At 34.3% G+C, this 16,310-nt stretch overlaps 2 protein-coding genes across 2 annotated transcripts; one reads left to right on the forward strand and one right to left on the reverse strand.

Annotated features, from left to right (window-relative positions):
* Window positions 1-5,064: 5,064 nt before the first annotated feature.
* LOC116028657 (DAG protein, chloroplastic-like) lies at window positions 5,065-7,407 on the reverse strand. The gene is made up of 5 exons (XM_031270434.1): window positions 6,990-7,407; window positions 6,293-6,390; window positions 6,115-6,180; window positions 5,840-6,031; window positions 5,065-5,382 (listed from the first exon to the last, which is right to left on the reverse strand). Exons 1-4 carry the CDS (start codon window positions 7,340-7,342, stop codon window positions 5,850-5,852), a joined length of 699 nt encoding a protein of 232 aa, XP_031126294.1. The 5' UTR covers window positions 7,343-7,407; the 3' UTR covers window positions 5,065-5,382; window positions 5,840-5,849.
* A 5,678-nt stretch (window positions 7,408-13,085) lies between these two features.
* LOC116028924 (probable glycosyltransferase At5g03795) lies at window positions 13,086-15,586 on the forward strand. Its single transcript, XM_031270781.1, has 4 exons — window positions 13,086-13,451; window positions 13,955-14,199; window positions 14,285-14,633; window positions 14,788-15,586. The coding sequence occupies exons 1-4, from the start codon at window positions 13,101-13,103 to the stop codon at window positions 15,454-15,456; spliced, it is 1,614 nt and encodes a 537-aa protein (XP_031126641.1). The 5' UTR covers window positions 13,086-13,100; the 3' UTR covers window positions 15,457-15,586.
* Window positions 15,587-16,310: the final 724 nt, after the last annotated feature.

Below are 16,310 nucleotides of genomic sequence, written 5' to 3' on the forward strand. Positions count from 1 at the left end.
TTAAAGAGTTAATATTTATACATATTTAACAAATATTTACAAATACATAATTATATGTTTTTTATATATGTATATTCCCTTCGCATTCCGTGTCTTGCACTCTTGCGTAATTTAGATTATATATATCAATTATGATAAAAATGTGTTTTATAATTCTGATCAATATTTGTTTCAAAAGCAAGTGATCCATCAAATTTTCCCTTAAAAGACATTTTAATTTAAATTTTAAACATATGTGAGCTTAGGCTTCAATCATTAATTGGGGAGTAGAAGAACAAGCTTCCCAAGAATTTGGGTAACTTTAACTCAAGTCTAAGAAAGTTATAAATAGTAGACCAGTGGTTTTCAAAAAAAATAAATAAATAGTAGACCAGAAAATTAAGACTGACTTAATGTGATTAATGTTGAATTTCCTTCTACTAATAAATAAAAAGAAAAAGACAACTTACATATATAATTTTTTAAATACTCGTGATTCTTTACAATGTAGTATTTTGTTCTATATTTTCTCAAACATTTTCAACCAAAAGAATGTAAACCCACACCTCCGGGGTTTTAACCTATGACCACCAATTCGGAATTGTAACCGGGATGTAATCACACTACATAGTAGTTGGCAACGACTTACATAATTTAGGGTGTGTGGGGTTCCATTCATGAATTTTCACACTAGGAATGAGAATCAAAATCATTATTTGAATTGGTTGACAACTTTTTAAAACATAATTATGAAATTTGATTAACCTTTCAATTAAAAATATCATTCAGTAATTAAAATGAGTATCATTCGATATTATTAGTAAATAGTAATCTAATTTTTATGTTTGGATGAGTACTTTTAGATACATTGGTGCTTTGGATGTCATTATATTAAGATCAATTGCCTTGATTTTTTATTTTTGTATTTTTCAAACATTTATTTTTATTATATGGTCATGCATAACCGAACATTAATATTCGTAATTATTTCAATTTTACTATACTACCAAACATGCAAAATATTTTTACCAACACTCATTACCATTACCAAGTATTTAATTTCTTATTTTGATTTCAATTTCATGTACGAACCAAACACACCCTTAATATTCACCTAAGAGGATTTTTATAGTAAACTTGTTCAATCTGATTTGTAGATCAAATCAATATAAAGCGTAATACATGACAGCTGATGTTCATTTTATCTGTACCTTTAAATCAATTTAATATAAAGCTCAACACATGACTTATGACTTGTTTGGTTTATAAGGAAATATTTTTCTGTGAGATTCTTGTTACCAATTTTGAGAAAAAAAAAAACTTATTTCATTGTTTAATTAATGGAGAATTTATTCCAATAAAAAAATAAATTTATTACTCTTATTTGGTATGTTATTTTCCCTACATTTTGGGAGAAAAGATACAACACAAATTTCTATATTACCTTTAAATATCTTTACTATGTATCTATGCAGTTGTTATGCCATGGACCACGGTCTACCTTGTAAGGTGGGCTCTGATCCTAAATTATGTATTTTTAGTATTAAAATTATGAATTTTTAAAATATAAATTGTGTTTCTAAATTTTGAAAATTTGCGAATACAATATAGAGTCATCACAAATTGTGAATTTGTAAAAGGTAAATTATGAACATTTAATATGTAAATTGTGTAAAATCTAGTACAACTTTACATGATTCTCATGGAAATAACATAGGCATGATTGCATGAAGTGTCGAGGTAGACTATATTTTATTTAGTTTTATCTTCTTCTTCTTCTTCTTTTTTATTTTTATTTTTTGTTATAACATTTTTTTAAATTGTTGGGTTAATTATGATGATGTACAGATAGACTTCAGAATTGCAAAATATGCAATTTCCTTGTCAGTATTGCAATTAGTTTGTTGCTTACTACTCCATATTAATCTTGTTGAAACAATTAAATCCGATTTTTTAATTATTATTATTTTTTCTTACAAGTATTATTTTGTTTTGTATTAAAAATAAATAAATAAATATACAACACATGATGTATCTAAAAAGAAAAGGAAATAGCTTTCACTTTCTAATTCTTCAAGAACAATTACCTCATTTACAGTTAATTCCAAACTGAAGATGTCGTCAGCTATAGTTTCTTGTAACATTAAAAAATAGAATTTTATAATTATTTATCAATAATTGGTTCTGTTGTTTGGATGAGACATTTCTTAATCCGCCACGGCGCCACCTGACCAACCACGATAAGATATACGTGTGATTGAACCAATGAAAAGTGTAATTTTCGTAGTTCTCAGTTTTACCCCTACCATTTCCGTATACTCGTGTATAACATTTTTATTTATTTTTCTTTAAGTACTATTTACCCTGTTACAATATAGTATCTGTTCATAATTACTTTCTCAATCAAATGAAATACAAAGAGTCAATATTACCTCGACTGAGACTCGAACCCACTCACTCCTATGTGGGATGCAACCGGATGTCACTAGACCACAATCAAACTTGAAATATTGTGAATACTAAATAACAATTCGACCAATTTATTTAGAGTTGTCTCCTAATTAATAAAAAATTTTCACATTGATAACTTTTGCATGAGGTGGACTCGATGCAAGAGGTACTATGGACTTTCTTTTAAATTATTGTTCTAAATAAGAGTTTTGTTTTTATAAATAAAGTACTCAAATTATAAATTTAAATTTTAATTGATTAAATCTGTAAATCATTGGTTAGGAGTTAGGACATGGTTAAATTTCGGAATAACTTCAATATTTTGATTTGACTATTACCTAATTAAAATTAAATGAATTGAATTTTTAATTTATTAATAGTCAAATCAAAATTTTTTTAAAAAATGGTTCTATTTGGATCTACCCCTAAAGAAACTCAAGTTGTATAGGAATCCATCACTTTGTTAAAAATATATCCATTTAATATGAAACTAAATATGAAATTGAGCAGTCAAAACCTTATAGTCTAGTGACACTCGGTTTACACTCCACATGAAAGAGAATGTGTTTGAGCTTTAGTGGAGGCAACTATTGACTCTCTGTTACTCAAACAAAACCTATTTTATCTGTATATACTAACTGCATCGATTTACAACTACATACAACAATTAATCCCAAAATAACCACAAACTAATAACACTCTAAACAAAAATAAAACACTACCTAATCTCACTAGAACTCTCTTACCTAAAATTCTGGTGATAACACTTTTGCTAATTTGGCAAAGGCTTGGAGTTAGTGGGTGTACTTTCTCAATTACACTTTTGGAGCTCATGACTACTTGTATGGAAGATGAATATTTACCAGACAAACATCACACTATGATCGATAGTTTGGTGGGTATGCCTTGTATGGAAGAGATTCTTATTACTTATTGATAAAGAAGGTTGGTTATTTGACAGTTTGTTGAGAATAATTAATATTCTCTTTTATGATTCATAATTTAGAAGATATATTATTTTGAGATGGGTTTAGATTTTAATATATGATGTTTTTGAGAAAGTTTATGTAAAGTGTGTAAAATCAACAATCTTTCCAAACAGTAGGTTAGAATTAGAATATACCTTGGCTCTGTCCCGTGACCCCGTACCCGCGGGAATCCCTGCTGATAAATGGAGGTTCGATCTTATGACCAACCATTTGGAATGATAATAGAGGTGCAAATCACGCACCTAAAGTTTTAAAATTGCGCAACTTAATTAAGAACACAAATCACTCACCTAAAATTTTAAAATGGCGCACCTTAACAAGGAAAGCAATTAACTCGACTGAGTCTTGAACCCAATCACTCACCTAAAATTTTAAAATGGCGCACTTTAACAAAGGAAGCAATTGGCTCGACTGAGGCTTGAACCCAATCCCATCATCAATGTGGGAGTGTAAATCAGACACCGGGTGCCACTAGATCACAAGGTCTTTGACATTTAATATGTAATTTATTTAAATATTAAATTTAAATTGTTGTCTTCTTTATGAGAGGATAACCCCATGGAGTTGTTTTATATCACCATTACTGCCTCTATATTTTAGAACTTGTATCCGTCGTCGTATAAGTTCAAGAAAATTCTAAGATATTTTCTTGACTTTTTCTCCCCTTATTGAATAATATCGTTGCAACCCAAATCAGTTGTTAACTTATGGTATCTTATAACTTTTATTTTACATAGTGAGGAAAAAAATATGCAGGAACATACCGACTACAAAAATTTTTTACCTCGGAATATAATTTTTCTTTAACATAAATCATAACTCTAACATAATCAATAAACATACCGACTACAACAATTAATCAATTATATCCCGAAAGAACGTAATACGGAGTAAGTAATAACTCTCTAAACAAAAATACAACACTACCTAATCTCACTACAGTCATAACACTTTTGCTAATTTAGCAAAGGCTTGAAGTTAGTGGGTGTACTTTCTGAATTGCACTTTTGCAGCTCATGACTTGTATGGAAGATGAATATTTACCAGACAACCATCACACTATGGCCAACAGTTTGGTGGGTATGCCAAATTTTGTGAATGACAAGTTATATCATAGGATCTCTCTCTATATTGCCTAGGGAGGTACCAGACACCCATTGTCCTTCTCAAGTAAAATGTTTCCCTCTGCATGAATTCCAAAAATGTGAAGAAATATTTTCAACAGGGAAAAAAGGTTTCTCGTTATATGTCAAATGTCAATATGTCACGTGAAAGTATAAAGTCTACAAATCTCTAAAGATCCAATACACCCCCCACTTGCTTTAAGACTAGTTTAATGGCTTTGGCAAAAAAGGAATTAAAGTGTGAAAAGCATAGTTATTTTATCATTTTAAGTGGGATACATGTAATGAAATAATCTCATCTTGCAAGTTGACACAAGGTTAAAAAGATGATCACTCACCAAGTTTGTCGGGTTGTTGACTCGACCAGACTTTTTTGGTTTGAACTAATCTGTTCGTTATAAATAACTTAGACTGATTTACCTCATTAATAAGCCACTAATATAACTAGAAAGTCAAAAAAACAATTCTTTTGCATACACCATATTAAAGAATGATGGGCAAATGTGGTACTATATGTAAAAGGTTGCAAATGTTAAAATGCATGGATTAAAATCAAACAAAATTTGCCAAGGAATGAGTTCAAGTTGTTTAATCATAGAACACCTTTGTCCATTAGGTACTCATACAACAGCATTGATTTCTCCAACCTCACTGTGAAATTAGCAAGCTGGTGTTCACAAAAGATAACAACAGCCTTGCACTCAACTATTACATTAAAATTCTAATCAAGCAGCACCAGTGCATCTCTGTAAGACTATACACCTAATTTGAAGCCACGACGGTACATTGGCATTTTCCAAGAATGCAACTTGATTCTTAGCCAAATACGAAGTAACTACCTGCAAGAAAAGAGGAGGAGAAATGGATGAATGCTTTGGGTTAATGAAATGGGAGACGCGGGAGAATATATGCTTGAAAGAAAGACGCCAAACTTTTATACTTTTGAACATTTAGTGCTTAGGTGGGTAAAAGGTGTACACAATGCAATCATAACAATGTGGATATATGTTTTTTTTTTTTTTTTTGCCAAGACCTTGTGGTCTAGTGGCACCCGGTTGCACCCCCATATGGAAGGGGGTGGGTTCGAGCTTCAGTGGAAGCGATATTAACTCTTTGTGCTTCAATAGGTTGAGAATGTAGTTATGAACAGATACTGCATTGTAACAGAGTCAATAGTACTCAAAAAAAATGTTTTTTTTTTACTCATTGTTTTTTCTCTCTGCTCTTTTTCCCCAAGAATGGGGAGAGGTAGCATGGGTTTGTCCTACTGAGCAATACAAGAGAATCAGAATATACCAATACGCTTCTAGGAGGAAGATTCAGGAGTGGCTTCCTGTCTCCGCCTTTCAGGAGCAGGAGCAGAAGCAGGAGCAGGACCATCTCTTCTTCTCACATATGCTTTACTCTTGCTTTTTGGGCGGTTAGCCTGCTTGGGTTGGTATGTAGGGTACTGGCAAGGAATTATCTCTCCATTGATGTACTTATCCCCTGAAACAAAACTTAATTCGATGATCAAACACAGAATATTCTTGAATTCCAACCAGAGTGGATATCAAATGTTTTTTACGAACCTCCATAATCCTTGTTCTTGACATCTATATAAGAATCAGGCAAGACCCACAAAACTCCAGGTAATCCTACACAAAATAAGCAAAGAAAAGGAATAGATATGACAATCCAGGAAATGGGTACATGAATATCAAACTTTAAAAGCTTAAGAAATAGAAAAACAACAGAACTTCCACTTACCCTTAAACTTCTCAGATGTTTCTTCAGATACAGTGCATTGGAATCCCGTGTAAGTGGTTGTACTAAAAGCATACATGTTCTTCTTTGCTTCTTCCATGCTGAAACACAAAATTCTACTCAAATTGGAGAAATATGATCTGATAAAAACCCAATTTTAGTAATATACACATTTGCTAAACTAGACTCACCACCCACCAACAGCATTGCAAACCTCACTAGCCCAACTCCATGACAGACCATAATCTTTTCCACCTTGAAGAACCATCCACTCCATTGATTTTAATTAATAAACTTAAAAAGTTTCTTACTTTTTTTTTTTTTTTTTTTTACCCGAGGGAGTGCAAGTGTTTCAGTTGCAGTGTTTATTACAGCATAGAAATGAAAACCATTAATACTCAACAATAGTTAATTAGCAACAAGCTACCTCCATTGACAATTTGTTATAAATAACTTTCTGATTTGGTTATTTATAGCTGCACACTATTTGGACCAAAAACTGCATAAAGACATAATCTTTTACAAGAATGCTAAGCCTTCAAACATCATCAAATTCTCCCTAGATAGGAAACAACCATCACACTAACACACCAATATCTCAATTCCACTCCAATGCTTAAGGCCAATTCAGTTAAAAAAGTAGACCCAGCAAGATATAATAGTGCAAAAATATGAAGAATGAAGAGAAATCAAAATTGACCTGCCAAGAACAGTGGCAAGGGTATTTAGATAAGTGTCAATCATTTGCTCTCTAGTAGGGGCAGGGTCTTTGGGGAACTCCATGACAATGAGCCAGTGGTTGTAGTCGCAGCCAGGAAGCATAATAGTCTCTCGTTCGTCATTACCACCTCTCCTAGATGAGTATTCCCCATCTCCAATGGCTCTCAGCGGAGGAAGTCTTTGGAGGGTGAGGGCGCAGGGGATGAGAGACGGGAGAGTAGATGGAAGAGGGCAGGAGAGGGGAAGAAAAGTTGGGGTTTTAGGAAGGTTCTGGGAATGAGATATCCGGGGGTTTAGGGTTTTGAAGAGTGGAGAGACATTGAGAGCTGCCATTTCTGGTAGAGGAGAAGAGAGATGGGGGGAATTGATAAGGTGCAAGTGACCAAATTACAAACCGATTTCAGTATTCCCATTTTCTTTTCAGAGATATTTTCTTATTCATCGTAACAAGAAAAGCCCAAAGGTTGTTCCCATTCCTCTCAGCGGGCTGGGCCGACCCGACTCTCCCCAAATACCAATCATCATATCATATACCAAAGTCTACCATATGCATTATAGATTTTAATTCAAATTATATATTTACAATTTTTTTTTGAGTACATATATTTACAATTAACCTATTATATATTTACAGTTACTCACAATCTCAAACCAAGTTAATCCGATATTTAGTTTGTAACCATAAAGGTCTTGTTTGATAACATAGTTGATAAGTCAATTTTGATTGATTTGACTAAGTTTGACTGGTTTGATAAAATGGTTTATTACATTAGCTTATTAGGATAATAAGTCAAAATAAAAAACTAAGAGAATCCTCAATAGATAAATATTTGTACAAATTTTAGGATGTCACATAGGAGAGAAGGAGGGAGGAAAAAAAAAACACAAGAAAATGAGTTTTTAAGAAAAAAAAAAGTGAAAGAGTTATGTTAACACGCTCGATTGGGCGTTGCTGTCTCCACAACTAGCGTGCACGTAGAGGAGGGCGAATTTCTTTTATTTTTGGGTGGCCCTACTTTGGAGACAAAAATCAAGTTCTTCCGTTAAGTCTTCTTTCTCTCCTTTCTCTCATTTCTCTCTCATCCACATGTGCAAAACCACCAAAATTCCCCTATTGGGGATGCTCTAAGGCCTTCCTCAATAGTTTGCGATTTTTCTCAAGATTTTTGTGGGCCCAAACATCCACCTCATCATCCACTATCTCACTCAATCTCAAAATCTCATCTTCCCATTAGTTTTAAGTTTTTTATCAGTTTTTTGTGGTCCCACCATTTTACTCAACTATATTTTAATTATTTCTTTATTTATTATCATTATAAAAATTATAATTACAATTATTATTTTTATTATATTTAAATTCAATATATCAAAATTGAAATGAATTTATAATTATAAAATTGTTAAAAATTTAACAATGTTTCAAAAATTAAAAAAAAAAAAAGAAAAAAAAACAAAATAATTCTACTGCCAAAATTAACAAAATAAATTTATTTAAATAAAAAAAAAACAAAAAAACAAAAGAATGGTGCAACGGCCAAAAGAAAAAATAAAACAATCAACAAATGCCACCTGACAACATGAAGAAAAGAAACAATAAAAAAAGCTTAAAATCCTGACAATATGGGGGTGTTGCAGGAGAAAGAATTCTCCAAAACCCAACACCCCCATCTGTCAAAAAAATGATGTTTAAGTTTTTGGTCCTAAAATCTCGTGCCAACTTCAACTGATCGGCCTAAGAAAGAGTATGATGTTCTAAAAAGAGTAATTCTACATATGCTCACAATTCACACTCCCATTTTTTATGAGTTAGCATGCTTTGATTAATCAATTTAATAGGCGGCCATGTGTTTATCAATTCCTTTTTGTTTCATCCTCCAATCAAATTTGAACACAAGTGGGAGTAAAAGTTGGGAGTGCATCTAATATTTTTGTTCTAAAAAAGAATAAAGTTGTTGGTTAGCCTTAATTATGAAATGACCGTTTTACTCTTGGCATCCCTAACATTTATATCTCTCTTGTTATTGTTCATTTGCCTTGCCTCTTTTTTTTTTTTCCCATAACAACAACAATAATTTTCTTTTTTATTTCACTCATAATAATAATAATAATAATAAAATACATAAATAAATAAAAATTGTAAATGTAATGTAAACGTTAATAAATTACCACAATATATTTATGCCCTTATATGTCATTTTACATATAATTAACTAAAAGTAAACAACTAATTTACCAAATATTTTTTTACAACCAGTTAATACTATTAGTTGGTCAAACCAGCTAACTCAATCAGTTATCCACTATCAGCTAATTTAATCAGATATCAACTATCAGACATTTGCAAAACACTCTCAAAGTTTCAAGTTCGACTTCCTATATGACCAATCTATTTATCTTTTAGATTTAAGTCACTGAGCTATAAAAACCTTATATTTACCTCCTAGTGGTCAATTATTATGTACCTTCAGTAGATACATATATAATATGTTAATTGTACGAAGGATCACATGGGAGTTTCGATTGCGAAACACATTTTCGAGAGACACCAATAAGGGATGACTTGGGCAACCTTTCCTATCCAATAATATGTTAACTACATGCACATAATTTATATCAGAGTCTACAATATAATGAAAGTGGTGGACCTTACTCTATAACATAATTTGTACCTCAAACACATTATATATGTTCTTCTTTTTTTTTTCTTTTTTTTTTTGGGACAAATTAGAATAAAAGGTGATCACAATAAAATATTTGTTTGACATGACAGTTATAGATAACTAATTATTCAAATCAGATATTCATAGTTAGTGGATCAGTTGTATGTCCAAATACACAATTCTTTATAAATAATAGTCACTGTGTTCATATGGTACCTTGAACTTTTACTAGAGAGTTAAAAAATGATTAACTTAGTTTATTGCTATCGATCATACGATTTCATCTCATTTAGCATCCACTTAGGCATGATATTTGTATCATATAATTAATCTAATCGTTTGTAATTATATTATATCACTGCTAATTTACAAATGACGATCACTCTAACGCACATAGTAAATGTGTGAAGCGCATATATACACCAGTTAAACATATAAGTTGACTAGACATATCATCTTTTTTCCCCTCTTTTGTCTAATAAAAAATTCCAATTTAGCTTAAAATCCATTTCATTTCTCTCATCTCTTATTTCTCATTCATATTGACCACAAATGCTCAATTTTAATTTTTAAAATTAGATGATTAAATTACATTTGTGTGTGTAATTTGATTGTTAATTTGAACCTCGTTATATATTGGATGGTTAGAATCATATGCTAGGTGTGTTCTCTCCCCCTCTACCCTGAGTTGCCAAATAATGTGAAATGGGAAGAAAGGACGGGATGTGCCTTCAAGTACTAGTATGGGGCAAATTGAATTTTGTGTCAATACGTACTCTTTGCAAAATAATAGAACTATACTAAATTCATGACTAAGTTTATGGTTTCACTGTTTTACTAGCAATCTATTTATCAATTATTTTAAACTATTCGGATGTGGATGCCTACTCTTCTGGGAATATATATGAAAAATGAATGAAAATAAAAACAAAGTAACAAATTATTAATGAAAAATACAGACAAATAATTCTTTGTTATTGACTATATTCCATTGGATATAATAAGTTGGGTTTAGGTGTATATGAACAAATTAAAATAAGATGTACAAATTGACCTGTGGAGGATCTACAAATTGACATGTGGATTCAATTTTCACTGAAGATATAAGGTGTGGCTATTTGTTGAGCATTTGTCATCAAATTTCGACTCACTTAACGGGCACTCCTTCACCCAATTTAGAACTGGTGACTCGAGGTTTACTTTCTTCAGCCCTTTTAGGCCAGGGTTGTGGGGACATAGACTGATAAATCTAGTGTTAAAATTAAAACAAAAAAACAAAAAAAAAAAAAAAAAGATGTACAAGTTGTCCATATATATATGGAAGTGATTGGTAGTTGGTGCATGCGTGACGGCGACGGAGCTCTGAGACTGAGATGAGTTCTCGGGAAGTCGTGTCCTCAACTCAGCTTACTACGGTGGTCTGCCACCTTCTTTTTTTATCATTACATTATTCATATTTACCAATTAAATTCTAATATACTATTGTCTTTGGAAGCATAGATTTTCTCAGATCAATTCTGGATCCTTGTCTTTGACTTTGGTTCAGACCTTTCTACCATATAAAATCTTTTCTTTCTCTTAATCGAGGAGATCAATGTAAGTTGAATTGAAGATGAAGTAATAAACATTTCAAATATCCTTTAATTATATTTTGATATTAAATTGGTTAAGTATTCAACTAGCTTAGAAATGTTAGGGTGTTATGGTATATATATTTTTACCTTGATCAATTTAACGAGGAAATCGGTTTTCTAGATTTAATTTAATTAGATTAAATCCTTAGTGAAAGCTGGCATGCAGCCACTACTTGAAGGTGCACTTTAGATAAAACATTACCTTGTAACCTTAACTGACAAAGGACACAAGGAGATAAAATAACCTAGATTATACATAACTGATTATAGATAGTTTACGCAGAAAGTTGGACTTAAAACCTTGTGTGTGTGTATTTTTTTGGATGGATCATAAAGATGGATATACTCTAACTAAGACTCAATATCTTCTTGAAATTGAAAAAGAATCAGGCCAAAAAACACCTCTTTTTGCCATTTTGCATATGATCGATATCTCAAAATAAATATTGTCTTGAAACATTAAAAAATATGAATATGTGAAATTAATAAAGTGTATGGCCTTGTTTGATAGTTAGGGAGCAATCCACATGGCCACATGAATGCTAACTAAATTTACTAATTATCATCGTCACATATTAATTTTAGCAATTTAACGAAACAAAGTGTATATATGTATGTTGGAGGTAGAAACAATAGAATGGCAATAATTAAATTGAATTGGTAATGGCGCTTCAATTTTCTTGTTGAACGAAATGCTTAGGGCAAAGGGGACAGACATGGCTCGTGAGTGGCTATACAAAGCCTTCTACGAGGAGGCATGCAATTAGGCAAATGGAAATGCACCTTTTGAACCATTCTTTGATTCATAAAGAACCACCCAATAGCATGGCCTCTGTCCTTGCTCCATTACCTATATTCAGGACCACCTTTTAACTCCCATCTTTTTCTTCACTTTTCTAATTTCAACTACGCTACTACATAATTAATATTTTGACTAATTAACATATGCAATTAAGGGTTACAATTATTAATAACACTTTCTTAGTCAAGTCCATCAACACCTACTTAGGCCATCCACAGCAGTGGTTCATGCACAGATATTTAGAAATTAATGCCAACATGGCAAGGGAAAAGAAATGTGCCAGAAGGTAAATGATGTTCCTGCAAAACAAGAGTTAATAGCAGAAAAGTGGAGCCCATACAAGACGGACAGCCTCGCACGCCGTGCGTGGCTTGTCACTCATGCGCCCAGTGCACGCGCCCGCGCGTCAGGCGCGCCTGACCCTTCTGTTTTTTTTTTTTTTAAATTTTTCTTACCTCCCATCTTTTCTTTTCTAATCACATTTACAAAAGCCCCTCAAAAACCGTGAAATAACCCCATTGATAAGGATGCTCTTAGTCAAGTCAAATTCATCACACAAATTTTTTTTTGTTCCATGGGGTTTACTGTGTTTGCCGGAGGTTGTTACATAGAAATAGGCGTTGGGTCTACTAGTGCATACTCTTGAGTAATAACTACTGTACTGTGAGTTTTTCTCGTCACCCGAAGAAATATGGAGTGAACATTAATAAGTTTAGGTTTAGAGAACAAGAAAGTCTTGACATTTAAGATGTGATATAATAAAGCTATAGAAGTGAATGGAAGCCCAAGGAGGAACTAGGTTCCTAGTCCTTGTGAGTTAGTTCTACACTTGTACATACATACATGGCCAGTCTTTTAGAGAGCTTTTGGCATGTGATCCATCAAGAATAGCACTGATTATCAGCAAAGAATAACTTGAGATGGAGCTCAAGCAATGAATCTTCCCACACTCTACAAATTCTCCCTCAGCTCATCTTTTCCAGAGAACAGTGCTCATGCATTATCATAATAACATGTGGTGGTCTTCAAGAAAGGCTCTTCAATGGCGGCCTCCATATTTTACTTGGGTTTCGGTTCTCTTGCTTTTCATCATCCCTTTTGCTGTGATCTTATCAGGCACTGCCTCTTCATCCTTTTCGCTGTTTTGGGGCTACCGCACGTGGAGAACTAGAGGGATTCTGAGTCCTACTTCCCTCACCAATGCTGCGTTGAATGCTAAGCAGGACGATGAACGTTTCAATATTGTAAAAGAAATACCTCATCAGCCTCCCTCTAACCGCAGCAGCTCTTCTGTGCATCAAAATGGCTCCTTCAATCACCAGAATCTGCTTCAACCTTCTCCTGCAGTAAGCCCATCCACCTTTTCATTTGCTTCTTAGAAAAACTCACAGTGACTACCAAAAGTAATTTTCGTTTTACCCGCGTCAAAGCACAAAGGCTAATAGGCTATTTCTTTATTGGGAATCAAACTTGTAACTTTGTGATTACTGAGTCAACATGTCAACTTGGTTGGAGACTTGGAGTTGCTCAATTTTTTTTCCTTCTTTAGGATAGAAACCGCCTTGTTACTCTCTAGCCGGCAAAGGATCACAAGTAGATAAACTAGTCTAGAAGTTACATATAATTGAGGCTCAAACTACAAAAGCCAATAGGCTGCTCCACTTGAAAATCAAACTTGTAACTTTGTGATTATAAGTCAACAACTTAATCAACTTAGTTGGAATTGTAACTTTGTGATTATAAGTTAATAACTTAATCAACTTAGTTAGGATTGCCTTACTTTTTTTGCGGGCCTTCTTCAAGATAGAATTAATGGTTTCTTTTTTCTTGTTGATTTGTGAAATAATAGGAAGGCGAGGAAGAAGGAAAGAATGGGAAGGAGGAGCTGGAGAGTAAAGGAGGGCATGGCAGAAACAGTACAAGTGAAGTTGCAGTTAAGAGGTATAGCAAGAGAGAAAGAGTGGAAGCCGTTTTGGCTAAAGCCAGGTCTGCCATTAGAGAAGCTGCTAGAAATGGCAGTATGATATCTACCCACCATGACCCTGATTACGTTCCCCAAGGCCCCATCTATCACAATGCCAACGCCTTCCACAGGTAAAAAATACCAAACTGAAACACATATTTCGTCTCAACTAAAAGTCTAAACTGACAATTAATTGTATGGTAAATATTGTTGAAGGAGTTACTTGGAGATGGAAAAGGAGTTCAAGATATATGTATACTCAGAAGGGGAGCCTCCAATCTTTCACAATGGACCCTGCAGGAGCATATACTCTACAGAAGGCAGGTTCATTCACCAAATGGAAAAGGGAAACTTGTTCAGAACTAAAGATCCAGACGAGGCGTTGGTGTATTTCCTGCCGTTCAGTGTGGTGGTAATGGTTCGGTATCTTTACGTCCCTGGCGCCCATGACATGCACCCCATCGGCCGGACCATCGCCGACTATATCAACGTTATTTCTTCCGCACATCCCTTCTGGAATCGAAGCCTCGGCCTCGATCACTTCATGCTCTCTTGCCATGACTGGGTAGTTCACATTTTTATCACTTTTAGTCTCTCGAGTTTTACAACCTAATCGAACATTTTTTTGATTGATTTGAACCGATCAACTATGTGTAAACAGACTGGTTTAATTGTGATCTTTTACGGGCTAGAATCACAAGAACAAATTATGTTTGCAGGGGCCGTATTCAACAACGTACGTTCCGAATCTGTTCAACAACTCAATCAGAGTATTATGCAACGCAAATACCTCCGAAGGCTTTAATCCCCGGAAAGACGTCTCGTTACCGGAAATCAACCTCAAGACCGGCGAGATCTTCGGACTCCTCGGCGGGCCCTCCCCCTCCAGGCGCTCCATCCTGGCCTTCTTCGCCGGAGGTCTACACGGACACATTAGGCACCTTCTCCTAGACCGTTGGAAAGGCAAAGACGAAGACATCCTAGTGTACGAAAAGCTCCCCGGCGGCGGCCCTTCCTACGAGTCGATGCTGAAAAATAGCCGGTACTGTTTATGTCCGAGCGGGTACGAAGTGGCCAGCCCGAGAATCGTGGAGGCGATCTATGCGGAATGCGTTCCGGTGTTGATTTCGGACGGGTACGTGCCCCCTTTCAGCGATGTTCTGAACTGGAAAGCGTTCTCGGTGACGGTGGAGGTTAAAGATATTGAGAACTTGAAGACGATTCTGATGGGGATTTCTCAGAGACAGTATCTGAGGATGCACAGGAGAGTTAAACAGGTGCAGAGGCACTTCGTGATCAACGGACCTCCCAAGAGATTTGATCTGTTTCACATGATTGTTCACTCGATCTGGCTCAGGAGATTGAATGTTCGAGTTCACGATAGATGAACTTTTGATTATTTCAATTCTACTCCCATTTTCGATTACCTGTTCCCTAGTTTCTTTGCCTAGATTTTCATTTCTTCAAGAACAAATTGGAGAATTTCTAGGGTAAATGAAAATGCAATGTTTGTTCAAACTTTTTAACACCGATGCAATCATAGATTAGACTTCCTCACTGCCACAACTGTATCGTAAGAAAATTAAAAATTGCAATGAAACATCATATAAAGAAGAATCAGAAATGATTTGGAGTAGTTGAACCTTCAGATATGAGAATCATCATCAGGTCCCGAAGGCGAAGCTGCTGAAGCTCCCAATAGCAAAGCAAAAAGAGAGAGAGAGAGAGAAAGAGAGATAGAGATATATATATATATATATATATATATATAGAGAGAGAGAGAGAGAGAGAGAGGGGGCAATTTGATATATTCTTCTATAATTTCCGGCGGTGGAGAGGGAGGCGGCGAGGGAGCAGCGAACGAAGGAGGTTGCATATGATATTCAGATTGAAAACTAATCCCATCATTATTCATACAGGGATGATTAATCAGTGTTTTCGTTGTCCACATTTCTGCATCTCCTTCTTCATCCGCCGCTTCCATCTCGCCACTCTTCTCCCTCCGCCACCATTCCGGCTTTGCTATGAGCTCCAACCGCTTCGCCCTCGTCAACAAACAAAATCCTTCGACACCCTAATTTTATACACAGAGTTTTAGGGTTTGCAATAAAACGAGGTCGTTTCTGTTGTTTTTTTTTTTTTTTTGAAGATTTAAAAAAAAAAAAAAAAGGTTGCTGTTTAATACAGCAGCAAATGCAGTCTTAATAGTGATAATTACTTCTTCTTTTTTGTTTTGCCGAAA

The sequence above is a fragment of the Ipomoea triloba genome, chromosome 9, assembly GCF_003576645.1.
Source record: "Ipomoea triloba cultivar NCNSP0323 chromosome 9, ASM357664v1".
Taxonomy (NCBI): Eukaryota; Viridiplantae; Streptophyta; class Magnoliopsida; order Solanales; family Convolvulaceae; genus Ipomoea; species Ipomoea triloba.

What these genes read in the sequence shown, in the direction of transcription:
- LOC116028657 (XM_031270434.1), bottom strand. Translation starts at nt 7,342, where the DNA reads ATGGCAGCTCTCAATGTCTCTCCACTCTTCAAAACCCTAAACCCCCGG. An exon ending in AACATCTGAGAAGTTTAAGG is followed by an intron (nt 6,181 to 6,292) that starts GTAAGTGGAAGT and finishes TATTTTGTGTAG; the next exon opens with GATTACCTGGAGTTTTGTGG. An exon ending in CAAGAACAAGGATTATGGAG is followed by an intron (nt 6,032 to 6,114) that starts GTTCGTAAAAAA and finishes GTTTTGTTTCAG; the next exon opens with GGGATAAGTACATCAATGGA.
- LOC116028924 (XM_031270781.1), top strand. Translation starts at nt 13,101, where the DNA reads ATGCATTATCATAATAACATGTGGTGGTCTTCAAGAAAGGCTCTTCAA. An exon ending in TGCTTCAACCTTCTCCTGCA is followed by an intron (nt 13,452 to 13,954) that starts GTAAGCCCATCC and finishes GTGAAATAATAG; the next exon opens with GAAGGCGAGGAAGAAGGAAA. An exon ending in AATGCCAACGCCTTCCACAG is followed by an intron (nt 14,200 to 14,284) that starts GTAAAAAATACC and finishes ATATTGTTGAAG; the next exon opens with GAGTTACTTGGAGATGGAAA.